The sequence below is a fragment of the Phacochoerus africanus genome, chromosome 7 (assembly GCF_016906955.1).
Source record: "Phacochoerus africanus isolate WHEZ1 chromosome 7, ROS_Pafr_v1, whole genome shotgun sequence".
Classification (NCBI taxonomy): domain Eukaryota; kingdom Metazoa; phylum Chordata; class Mammalia; order Artiodactyla; family Suidae; genus Phacochoerus; species Phacochoerus africanus.
In genome coordinates, this window is record NC_062550.1 from 68,696,496 (window position 1) to 68,709,385 (window position 12,890).

The window sequence follows — 12,890 nt, forward strand, 5'->3', positions numbered from 1 at the left end:
GCGGGTTCGATCCCTGCCCTTGCTCAGTGGGTTAACGGTCCGGCGTTGCCATGAGCTGTGGTGTAGGTTGCAGACGCGGCTCGGATCCCGAGTTGCTGTGGCTGTGGTGTAGGCTGGTGGCTACAGCTCTGATTCGACCCCTAGCCTGGGAACCTCCACATGCCGCGGGAGCGGCCCAAAGAAATAGCAAAAAGACAAAAAAAAAAAAAAAGAAAAAAGCGAACTGCAGCAGCTCTCTCTCACTCTCCACCTCCCACCTACTTTCTCATTCTCTGCAATCTTGGTTTTGCTCCCATATTCCTTTCAGACATTCTCAAAGGTCACAGATGAACTTCAGGGCAAATTCTAATAGATGCTTTGCTGTCATAAGTCCCTTGATCTCTCTGTTAAGAAAACGTATGTCCACCTCTTGAACCTCCCCTCCCTGGGCTTTCATTTCCTTCCTGTGCTGTGGCTACACTTTGGTCCACATATTTTTAATGTCACTTGGGAGGCTGTTGAATGCAAGCCTGGGCTCAGACAAGTCAGATTCCAGAGCTACAGCTTATTAGCTTGTGACCAAGCTCCTCAACCCTCTGGAACTCACTTCCCCCAGCTAGAGGATAGGGATGATGCTTATAACTTCAAGGGCTATTGCAAGAATTAAATGGGTGATGTCTCAGCCACTTTGCTGATTGTCAGTCACATGCTAAGCAATTTGAAGATGGTAGCTCTTATGGTTCCATGAGCTAATAGCTGAATGGCAATACCCAGCAGAAGCGAGATGGTTTAAGGGTGCAGTTACCAAAATGTGATCCCCTGATCTGCAGATTCACCAGCATTACCTGAAAACTTGTTACAAATGTAAGTTCCCGGAGTTCCTGTTGTGGCTCAGCAGAAACAAATCTGACTAGTATCCATGAGGAGCCAGGTTCGATCCCTGGCTCAGTGGGTTAAGGATCCAGCATTGCCATCAGCTGTGGTGTAGGTCGCAGACGCGGCTCAGATCCCACATTGCTGTGGCTGTGGTGTAGACTGGCAGCTGCAGCTCATGTTCGACTCCTAGCCTGGGAACCTCCGTATGCCGAGGGTATGGCCCTAAAAAAAAAAAAAAGAAAAGAAAAGAAAAGAAATGCAAATTCTCAGGCCCACTCCAGACCTACTGAATCAGAATCTCTGAGGGCGGGGCCCAGAAATTTGTTCTAACAAGCCTTACAGGTGATGTTGAAGCTGCATGCTAAAGGAAGAGAACGCCGGTTTAGGGTGAGAAAGAGTGAAGAGCTGGAGGGACGTATGAGAGCCAGAGGAGGGCTGGCCATCAACAGGAGGGGACACATCTGTCCCAAGGAGACAGGAGGTCAGGGAGTTAACCTTCTTCTCCGCGTAAACTCTACCGCTGTTGACACTCTTAACCCCTTGCTCCTCTGACCCACTGGAGAGCAGTGTATGTTGTGACAGCTCAGTGCCTTTGCACGTGGCACTTTCTCTGGAATACTTTCATCTCTCTTTTTCATCCTGGAAAACTCTCATCATTCTTTAGTCACAAGTAAAACATCTCTTTGTCTTTGAAGTCTTCCCTTCTTCCTCTGGGCAGGTAGTTGCTCCTTCCTCCGTGTTCCCGTGACATGTGTCATATCATCTCATAATTTTTTGTGTGTTTCTGTATTTGTCTTGGAGTTCCCATTGTAGTTCAGCAGTAATGAACCCAGCTAGTATCTGTGAGGACGTGGGTTCCATCCCTGGCCTCGCTCAGTGGGTTAAAGATCCGATGTTGCCGTGAGCTGTGGTGTAGGTCACAGAAGTGGCTCAGATCCAGCATTGCTGTGGCTGTGGCGTAGGATGATAGCTGTAGCTCTGATTCAACCCCTAGCCTGGGAACTTCTGTATGCCACGGGTGCAGCCCTAGGAAGACAAAAAATAAATAATAATCTGAGTTTGTCTTTCTCACTTTCTTTCAGTAGTTAAGGCATGCCCTAAGAACAAAGAATGTGAACAGTTTTTCTGCATATCCCCAGTTCCTAGTACCAGACCCATGCTGGGTACGCCTTTGATGTTGAATGGATGCTTCCTGCATAGAAACAGGAGTAGTAACAGCTCACAGTTACACAGAGATTATAATTTTCCCACTACCATCACATATACTGTGTGTACTCAGCTGAGTGCTCAGAGTGCAGGTTTACCAGTTGTCCAATTAAAGATGAGGCTGTGAGGGCCCAGAGAAATTAGATAATATGCTCAAGCTTGCTCAGCTAATAAAGAGGTAGAGACAGGGATGAAGCCTTGGTCTTGAATTTCCAAATCCTTCTTTTTTTTTTTTTTCTCCTCTCCTGTACTCTGCCCTCCAAATATTTGTAGGAACAGAGGCTCAATGTCTGAACACTCTGATGGAAACCAGAGCCTGTCTATTCATGACCCTCCGATTATTAGCCAGAGGGGTGAGGCAAGTGATGATGATGGGCTACTGGTGATGGTGCTGGTGCCTGGCTACCTGCCCCTTGTAAGCTTTCCCCAAGAAAGAGGACCACAACCTGCTTCCTTTGAAGCCCAAATCCAGTTCCACCCCAGGCATGATGCTTAGGGATTGGTAGGCATTTATCGTCTTTGTTCTTCTTTACTGTGTTTAGAAAAGCTTACATCCGTTCAGCACTGGTATGACTGAGCATCTCTTTTCTATAGCCCTGCTTTGAGTAAATCTAAACTGTTGTAAAAATATGGATTAAAAACCTGGCAGATGCAGTTCCCGTCGTGGCTCAGTGGTTAGCGAACCCGACTAGCATCCACGAGGATGCAGGTTCAGTCCCTGGCCTTGATCAGTAGGTTAAGGATCCAGCATTGCTGTGAGCTGTGGAGTAGGTCACAGACGCAGCTCGGATCCTTCACAGCCGTGGCTGTGGTGTAGGCTGGTGGCTACAGTTCCAAATGGACCCCTAGCCTGGGAACCTCCATATGCCACGAGTGTGGCCCTAAAAGACAAAAAAAAAAAAAAAAAAAAACCTGGCAGAATTTGCAGATGCTACCCCTTCAAGGAGGTGGACTATAACTCCCTACCCTTTACTGGGGGTCGTGTGAGGTGATTTCCTTCTAAAAAGTAAAGTATGGGAAGGAGGGGAAAGAGTAGCTTTACAGCCAAGAAATCTGACAGACTAACCTCCACCAAGCGATTGAGGTTGACGTCATGTGTGACACGCGTGACAGCCTGTGCCTTTAGTATGACTGGACGGAAATGCTATTTACCTTCATGCTCTTCCTCCCCCAGACCCATCCATTGAGTCTAATTAGAAAAATGTCAGGCAAGCCTATATTGAGGACCATTCTACAAAGTCCTTGCCACCTGCTCCTTAAAACTAACAAGGTCATTAACAGAAAAGTCTGAGAAGCTGTCACAGTCCAGAGGCGCCTAAGGAGACAGGATGGCTAAATATAACGTGGGATCTTGGGTGGGATTCTGGAGCAGAAAATGGATATCACGTGGAAACTAAGAAACTCCAAAGATCATGGACTTGGGGAACAGACTTGTGGTTTGCAAGGGGGAGGGGGAGGGAGTGGATGGATTGGGAGTTTGGGGTTAATAGATGCAAACTGTTGACTTTGGAATGGATAAGCAGTGAGATCCTGCTGTATAGCACTGGGTACTGTATCTAGTTACTCATGATGGAGCGTGAGAATGTGAGAAAAAATGACGTATACATATATGTGTGACTGGGTCGCCTTGCTGTACAGTAGAAAATTGACAGAGCACAGGAAACCAGCTATAATGGAAAAAATAAAAATCATTATAAAAAAAGAAAATCCAAAGAAAGTGTGAACTTTAATTAATAATAATGTACAGAATTGGTTCATTGTTTGCAAAAAAGGTATCCATACTAACATAATAGGGAAACTGGGTACAGAGTGTGTGCGTGTGTATATATGCACACGCACACACTCTGTACCATTTTTGAAGCTTTTCTGCAAATCTAAAACTATTCTAAAATAAAAAGTTTTATTTAAAGAAAAGAAAGTGAAAGGAATTCTCAGATGTTACTAGTGAAAATGCAAAAATAGCATGGCCATTTTGGAAAACAGTCTGGCGGTTGTTTATAAACCAAATGTATACTCCGTCTATGACTCAGCAATTCCATTGGTTGGCATTTGCCTAAAACCCATGCTCACACCAAAACCAGTACGCAAGTACTTCTAAAGGCTTTATTCAGAATCACCAACGGCCGGAAGCCATCCAAACATCTCCCAGCACGTTTAATGGTTTAATGAAATCTGGCACATCCATACGGTGAAATACGACCCAGCGATAAGAAGGGATGGATTTCTGAGAAAGCAGCCAGGTGCATCCCAAATACATTGTGCTAAGTGATGGAGGGCAGATCAAAAGGCTTTATTTGTACTGTGCGAATTTACTTATACAGCATTTTGGAGAAGGCAGCACTAAAGGGACAGAGAACAGATCTTACCAAGAGCTGGAGATTGGGGGAGGTGACACAAAGAGACGAAGGGGCAATACTGAGGAGTGACGCAATTGTTCTGTATCTGATTGTGGTCGCAGTTACATGACGGTACATGTATGTTATCAAAACTCACAGAGCTGCACCTGAATGAAGGTGACTTTTGCCGTATGTAAATCATACCTCACGTTTAAAAAAATATACTTACTCAGGGATGATTGGCTGTTTTCCAGGGTTGCTCTCCAAGGGATCTGCTTAAATGGTATTCTCATCCACTGCATTTTCAGTGATTGCCTTTTCTACTGTTCAGTTTGCCAAAAGGGGGCACTTTGGGGATTTTCTGTGAATGTCACCATGAGACTCCCTGTGTGGACACTTGGAAGTGGGAGCTGTAAGGGACGAAGACAGGAGCACAGATGACAGCTAGGCTCATGTCGTAACGATGGCGAATTCACTGAGCAATTCCTAACCACCTGCTTCTGATATAATCTTGAACCTGATTGATTAGACCCTACTTTGGTGTGACTCTGTGGAACTTGCGAAGCTCTCTCCCAGACATTCAGCCACAAGATTCTCATACAACCTCTGCCACTTTGGTGGGACAAGTGTTGTCAGCTCCGTGTTAAAGAAGAGGGAGGTGCTGAGTTCTCACTCAGCTGCGTGCAGGTACCTGGCTTGGCGCCTCCAGGGGTGGGCGAATAGGGAGCCACCCCAAGCGCGTGGCAACTCGGTGTGATGAGTGTCACCATGTTGTAGCTCAGGAATAGAATGACTTTACAGATGAGGAAACATAGGTTCTGGGAATTTCCCAAGGTCACTTGACCTGGTAAGTGTTAGAGCCAAGAGTTAAACTCAGAAGGGCTGGTTCCAAGTTCTCCTTCTCCTCTATGAGCCCATAAGTTGGTTAGGTGACTTTCACGCCGAGTGTAGTTCAGTTGAGGGCATGCGTCTTCAATGTGCCAGGGAGAGGAGATTCTAATTAGCTTCCTTGATTCAGAGCCAGTTATTCATGTAAAGGCCACCCGACTCTCATCTTTACCAGGAACTTGGGGAGCTCGGAAGGCACCCTATAATCTTTGGGGTAATAGTCTCTCTTGGCACTTGGGTTTGGAAAGTGTCTGAATGTTTGAGAACCGTGTGTGTGCTGGAAGCTGTCACTTCCAGAGAAAAGAGCTCATCGGTGTAAACAGGAGGGTGGGGAGGGTGGTTTTAACACAAACACTAGAACATCTATATCCAAAGGAGTGTTGTTCTTTAGGATAGTTGCTTTGAGGAATTTCCACTGTGGCTCAGCAGTAACAAACCCAACTAGTATCTATGAGGATGCAGGTCAAAGATGTGGTGTAGGCTGGCAGCAGTAGCTCTACTTTAACCCCTAGCCTGGGAACTTACATATGCAGTAAGAAGCAAAAAAAAAAAAAAGATAGTTGCATTGTTTGTTTGTTTTTGTCTTTTTAGGGCCACTCCCGTGGCATATGGAGGGTCCCAGGCTAGGGGCTGAATCGGAGCTGTAGCTGCCAGCCTACACCACAGCCACAGCAACACAGGATCCAAGCTGTGTCTGTGACCTACATCACAGCTCATGGCAGTGCTGGATCCTTAACCCACTGAGCAAGGCCAGGGATCGAACCTGCATCCTCACGGATACTAGTCAGACTCATTTCCCCTGAGCCATGACAGGAACTCCAAGATGGTTGCTTTGAGATAACATCAAATTCAGTTGCCTTTTATGTCTTGTTTTTAGGCAAAATAGTAACAGTGCTTTCCTTACCTGGGTTAGCTCTGAAATCCTTCTCTTTGTTTCCTTATGGGATCTGAGATCCTCCTGGGGCAGAGCCAAGCCTTCTCCTCCCCGTGTCCTCAGTGTCCAGCACAGAGCCCCGCCCATCCCAAGACACTCAGACCACGTTTGTTGGGTGGAACAACTGAAACTCACTCTCCAGGGCGGGAGACCACCCTATCCCGCTGTATGAGAAACCAAGCGTCCCTTGTTTATATCATCTGTAAATCAAAGCCCTCATTACTGAATGACTTCAGCCTTAACTCTCATTTCCACCCCATTTAAGCCAGCTCAACCCTGTGCTCAGCTCCAGACAAGCCATGAGAAAGACACACCATCGCTTTCCTCACATCCCCCCCCAACTCCCCGTTCACTCCGAGGATAACCCACCCTCCCCAAACTGGCGAGTGATTCCTGGACCTTTTTGGTGTGTGGATGTCACGTCCATCTCATTAGACTGGAGGCCCCTCGGGGCAGTGATCGTGTGTCCCTGGCCTTCTGTCCCCCCAGCAAGCCTGGCCCCAAGCTCAGCACGTGGTGGGTGCACAGAGGTTTGTAGAAAGAAGTCTTTGAGGCCGGGAAGGCCCTTCACCTACAGGCCTACAGTACAAGCTTTCAAAGACTAGATGGCACTGTTGCTAGAGCCAGATCCAGAGAGCTCGGCGATCCAGTCCTGGCGAGGAGGGAAGAGAGAAGCAGAAACTGCCTTTGCTGAGCTTGACTCAGACACACTGCCGGGGGCTCCTGCCTGGTCGGCATGGGGGGGCTTTGCTGTTTTTATGGCATCTTCCCAAACAGGGCTTCAGATGGCCTGCCCCATCATGGCCAGGACCCTGGATCAGTTCCAGTTCCAATAATGATCAATTCCAATTCCAATTCAGATTTCTCTGCAGCCCAGAGAAGTTCGATGCCTGGACTAAAATTGGGTGCCAGTTAAGCAGCAGAACTTGTTACCACTCATATCTTGTTGGCCTCACCCTCCCAAACGAGGGTCCTCAGGGGGAGGACGTGGTCAGGGACAAGGTCAGGGATGTGGAGGGCCCAGGATAGCAGCCTGTGACCTGGACCCAGTCTGGTTCTCCACCAGGCTGATAGCAGGGCATCAGCTTCAACTGCCCCTCGAAATGTCTGCACTTGCCACCAGGAGAGGACAGATGTTTTGGAGGAAACAGATGACAACACAGACAGGTCCTTTGAAGAACAAAAAGTATGAGCCATTTGTACACTTAGGATATAAGGTAACCAGTTGATCTTTGGATGAATGATGATCTATTTTAGGATTCTGCCCTGTGGTGGTTTGTATCTGTCATCTGTCTGTTGCTTTCCTCTGTTCATATGTTTCTCATTAAAATAAAGCAAAACAGAAGTTCCCAAGTGGCTCGGTGGGTTAAGGATCTGGCAGTTGTCACTGCTGTGACTCTGGTTACTGCTGTGGTACAGGTTTGAGCCCTGGCCCTGGGAACTTCTGCATGCTGTGGGTGCAGCCAAAAATAAAATAAAATAAAATAAAAAATAAAATAAAATAAAATAAAATAAAACAAAACAAATAAAACCATCCTGTGCATTAGCCAGAATGGGGGTCAAGACTGTGCCTGTTTTACAGATTACAAAATAGAGGGTTAGGAGTTCCTATCATGGCTCAGCAGAAACGAATCCAACTAGGAACCATGAGGTTTCGGGTTTGATCCTTGGCCTTGCTCAGTGGGTTAAGGATCTGGCGTTGCCATGAGCTGTGGTGTAGGTCGCAGATGTGGCTCAGATCTGGTATTGCTGTGGCTGTGGCGTAGGTCAGCAGCTACAGCTCCGATTAGACCCCTGATCTGGGAACCTCCATATGCTGCGGGTGTGCCCCTAGAAAGACAAAAGACAAAAAAAAAAAAAAGAGGGTGAGAAACCTTAAGAGACTTGCTGAAAATCTCACGGCTAAGTGGTTGAACTAAAACTGCAGCCCAACGTGAGGCTGAAATCAAATACTGTCCTCTTGTCACCACGGATTTTCCAGGCTTTCTAGATGTCACTAGATTAGTTGTTAGTGTGGAAGGTAAGGCATCAGAGGCTGGAAAGATACCTAAGTTGAGTGATAATGAGATGCAAATTTATGTAAATTGAGAGAATATTCCTATCCGTTGTTGGTGTCACCTGATGGCCTCTGTTCTCTTGTTTCTCTCCAGGATGATGAAGACAAGCTGACCTGGAAAGATCGTTTCCCAGGCTACTTGATGAACTTCGCCTCCATCTTGTTCATGGTAATGGGCTGGAGGGAACCCCTGGGTGTGAGTGTGCCTGAAGGCCCTGTTGTGTGACTGCCGTGGGTGTGTGAGTCTGTTACGCTGTGGGGACCATGAAGGCTGGTGATGATGAAGCTATAGTCCTGATTGGGAGGGGGCGGGTGGGATCTCACCTGATAGCGAGGCCATTGCTGCTGCTGGTCCCCTGAAGAGGGGAGGGTCAGCCTTGGGAGGGTCAGTGGCCTTCAGTGGCTGTAGAAGGGGGTTCTGTCTTCCCAGCCTGGACCACTGATGTTTGAAGTTGCGGGGTGGGTTGTGGGACAGTGTCTCCCACATAGAGACAGATGAGACCTTGGAAGAAGGCCTTCCCCGTGCAGGTGAGATGATGACAAAGTGGCAGCTGCCTGTCCTGGCTGCGGGCTGACGTCCTGGATGGCTCATGGAAAAAAATGGTCTGGAAGCCACAGAGGACAGTGGCTTGGGTGCTATCTGCTTCCTGAAGAGTTGCTGTGTTCATTTCCCCGTCTCCTCTGTTGGAGTTTGGAAGAGCCCTTTTGAGAGAGAGACCCCGGCGGGTCAGGGAAGGTGGAGACTGGGTCCGTGACTCTTACCTGCGTTGATCAGTGATGTGATCGTAGCTTGTTCCTGGGAACCAGGAGGGCTGAGACAATACAGTAGCTGAAGCGCGGAGACCTGGGGACAGTAAAACTCAGAGGACCTAGCTCCGGGCACAAAGACCCCAGCCCCCCTGCCCCACCCCTGTCTACCGGTCTATGGGTAGATGCCCAGAATCCAAGATGGGAACTTCTGTCCATCCAGTATTTCCAAGCAGGACCACACATTAATTGTGGGATTGGGAAGGGCTTGCTTATTCCTGAACTTAGGACTGAAATTCTAATAATTTTCTGGACTCGCTGGCCAGCAGTAACTCTGGGCCAGGCCTGGGGTTATGATTTCCTTTATTGTTCTTGCCGTTGTGATCACGGAGGACAGGAGCAGGTGCATCTCAGAAATGCAAAAGGCGAAGGGCGTGTGAGCACCGTCTCATTCGACACCTCTGAGTGCAGAGGTGCTGGGCGCCTTGCTAGCACTTAGCACGTCATGTTCCCTAGCTTCTCCTTGCTTGTTAACAAGAGTGGAATTTATTCCAGAAGAGGTGGTGGATTGCCGTGGATGAAGCTGCGGTGGGGTGAGGTTTAATGTAGCCCTCCCCAGCCTCCCACACTATGCATGATGTTGGCAAAGAGTTCAGTCATTCACCCCAAAAATATTTGCCACCAACCAACCATAGTTGCCACCAACCAACCATCGTTTCATGGGTGCCAACCATGGGCTTGACGCTATTCTCAGGCACTGGGCATAGAGTAGAAACTAAACTAAAATTATCAGTCCCCTGAGGCATTTACAGATAACAAATATGTGCCTGGAGTTCCCGTCGTGGTGCAGTGGTTAACGAATCTGACTAGGAACCATGAGGTTGCGGGTTCGGTCCCTGCCCTTGCTCAGTGGGTTAACGATCCGCATTGCCCTGAGCTGTGGTGTAGGTTGCAGACGCGGCTCGGATCCCGCGTTGCTGTGGCTCTGGCATAGGCCGGCGGCTCCAGCTCCGATTCGACCCCTAGCCTGGGAACCTCCATATGCCGTGGGAGCGGCCCAAGAAATGGCAAAAAGACAAAAAAAACAAAAAACAAAAAAACAAAAAAAACCAAAAAACAAATACGTGCCTGAATGAGAAGATAGAGAAGTAAACCCCGCCCCCACAGTCCTCACAGTTCCTGTTTTCAGTCCTTGCCGACACGTCACCCTGCACACCTCCTATAAGCTGCATCCTATCTCTATGCTCCTGCTGGCTTTATATATTCCTATGGTTTTTATCACACCCGATTTACCAGATATTTTACCTGCTCGTGAGTTTCTTGTCTGTCTCTCCCCTCTAGAAGATCAACCTCACAAGGACAGAAATTTCTGTTTTGTTCACTACTGTGTATCTGACAACTAGACATGACCGGCCCACAGTAGGTGCTCAAGACATATTTTATGAATAACTGCATGATAAAATAAATTAATTAAGCAGATGCCAGAGGCAACTGAGCATGCAACGATGAAGTCCTTGGTGTGTGTATTTTTCCAGATTGAGCTACTATTATGTGCTGTGTGCGCGACCAGCCGCTCTCCCCATTCAGCGGGGGTTGCTCTGCCCTGTGCATTTCACTTGCTCCTTCTTATTCTCTCCGCCAAGCCTTTCCCATAGGAAACTGCCCCCAAGCTGCTTCGGTGGCCTTTTCTCTAATCCCTCTGCTCTCTGCTCAGAGCAAATGAGAAGCCCCTGGACTGAGACCCGTGACTCTGTCCAGCTGCTGCTAGGCTCATCCTCGTTGTCTGTGTGCCCTGGTTTTCTCAACTTCGATTCAGAATGCAAGTCCCAGAGGGCAGGGACCAGCCCAGCATTCCTTCCCATCTCTTTTGCAGTGTGAAATTAGGGCTCTGGACGCTGTGGTGTGGCTTCCATTGCAATCTGGCCGTGTCCCCCAGCAAAGCTGTGGGATTCAAACACCGCAAGCCACCGGGATGTATCGTACAACATGGGGAGCATAACCGATATTTGGCAATAAAAGTAAATGGAAAGTAACATTAAAAATTGTATTTAAGGAGTCCCCATTGTGGCTCAGTGGGCTATGAATCTGACTAGTGTCCATGAGGATATGGATCGATCCCTGGCCTCCCTTAGTGGGTTAAGGATCAAGTGTTGCCACGAGCTGCGGTGTAGGTTGAGGATGCGGCTGGGATCCGGCGATGCTGTGGCTGTGGTGTAGGCTGGCGGCTACAGCTCTGATTGGACCCCTAGCCTGGGAACCTCCATATGGCGCAGAGGTGGATGTAAAAAGACTTTTTTAAAAAGTGTACTTTAAAAAACCAGCAGGAAGTGGGAACTCCGTATATAATCTTAAAATGACAAAATTGCAGAAATAGAGGAGCAATTAGTGGTAGCCAAGGGTTTGAGAAGGGTGGGGAAGGAGAGAGTGGGTATGGCTATAAAACTGCAACAAGAGGCATGCTTGTCTGGAGTTCCCGTCGTGGCGCAGTGGTTAACGAATCTGACTAGGAACCATGAGGTTGCGGGTTCGATCCCTGTCCTTGGTCAGTGGGTTAACAATCCGGCGTTGCTGTGGCTCTGGTGTACGCTGGTGGCTCCAGCTCCGATTCGACCCCTAGCCTGGGAACCTCCATATGCCGCAGGAGCGGCCCAAAGAAATAGCAAAAAAAAAAAAAAAAAAGAGGCATGCTCGTGGGTTGGAAATGTCCTGTACCTTGACTGTATTCCTGTCAATGTCCAGAGTGACATGTACTACCGTTTTGCAAGATGTCACCATGGGGGAACCTGGGTGAAGGTTATATGGGCTCTCTCTGTATTATTTCTCACAACCGCTGTGTCTTTAAATTAACTTCTTTTTAAAGGTTTCATTTTTTTATAGAACAATAAATATGTATTCTTAGATGGACTTAAAAAAACCCAGCAGGAGTCACAGAGGCCATGATATTCCACCATGTGTGGGGGGACCAGGGAGGGCAAGGGATGGGGGAGGGGACGGGAGCAAGATCGCCCATCTTTACCAAACAGGTCTAACCACCCACAAGGCACAGAATGCAGTACAAGACCAGTCCCCACTTTGGGCCTAGTTGGAGGAACCTGACCATAACCATGAAATACAACTAGGGTAGTACAGCTAGCGGTCGGAAAACATTGGTTGAATTTAATAAGTAAAAGCAGTAATGTGGCCAAAGTGATGAAAATAGGACTAGATTTAATGCCAAAAGACCTGGGTTTGAAGGTCAGAATAGGATTGCAGACTTTGGAGCCATAGAGCCAGGTTCAAATCCTGGACAGTTGTGAATCGAATGTACAAAAGGCCTGTCTTGTGTGGTTGTTATCAGGATTCCTGCCAGTGTAGATATGCCTCGGATAATGGAATCAAGATCGCACAAGTGGATTAGCTCTTGTTGAGGATGGTGTCATCACCATTAGTATCTCGGCTTTGCTGTGTAACCCCTGGAGCGTGAACCACTCACAGTGCTGCTTCTTGGGCCTCAGTTTCCTTGGGATCAAAGGCTGGATGAGGATGACGGCTAAATGCTAATATCCTTTAATTCCTATTATGATCTAGGGGGGTAGTCTATGCCTCGTGACCTTGAGCAAATCACTTCACTTTCCACTTTCCAGCTATTTCCACATCTGCAAAATGGTCCTAGGGTTGGGTTGTTGATTTCCAAGCTCTTCCAGCTTTGAAAACTGGGAATCTTGAGGTGCTTTGGAAACTTGGAAGGAGAGGTTCAGAACCAGATTTCTGCAGCATGATGGAAAATCCAAGCTGGAGAAGTTAGGATCCCAAGGAGACAGCAGGGAGGGGCAGGTTGGAGGCAGAGCCAGGGAGAGAGGGAGGGAGCCAGGGAGGGCTTTTGGCTTTT

General features: G+C 47.9%; 1 protein-coding gene across 1 annotated transcript in view; it reads left to right on the top strand.

The window, feature by feature from the left end:
• The window catches only part of ANO2 (anoctamin 2), a 346,820-nt gene that overhangs the window by 267,237 nt on the left and 66,693 nt on the right, over positions 1 to 12,890 (top strand). The window contains exon 15 of the mRNA XM_047787771.1: positions 8,370 to 8,444. Within this exon, the coding sequence (XP_047643727.1) occupies positions 8,370 to 8,444 (75 nt within the window). The remainder of the gene's footprint in view (positions 1 to 8,369; positions 8,445 to 12,890) is intronic.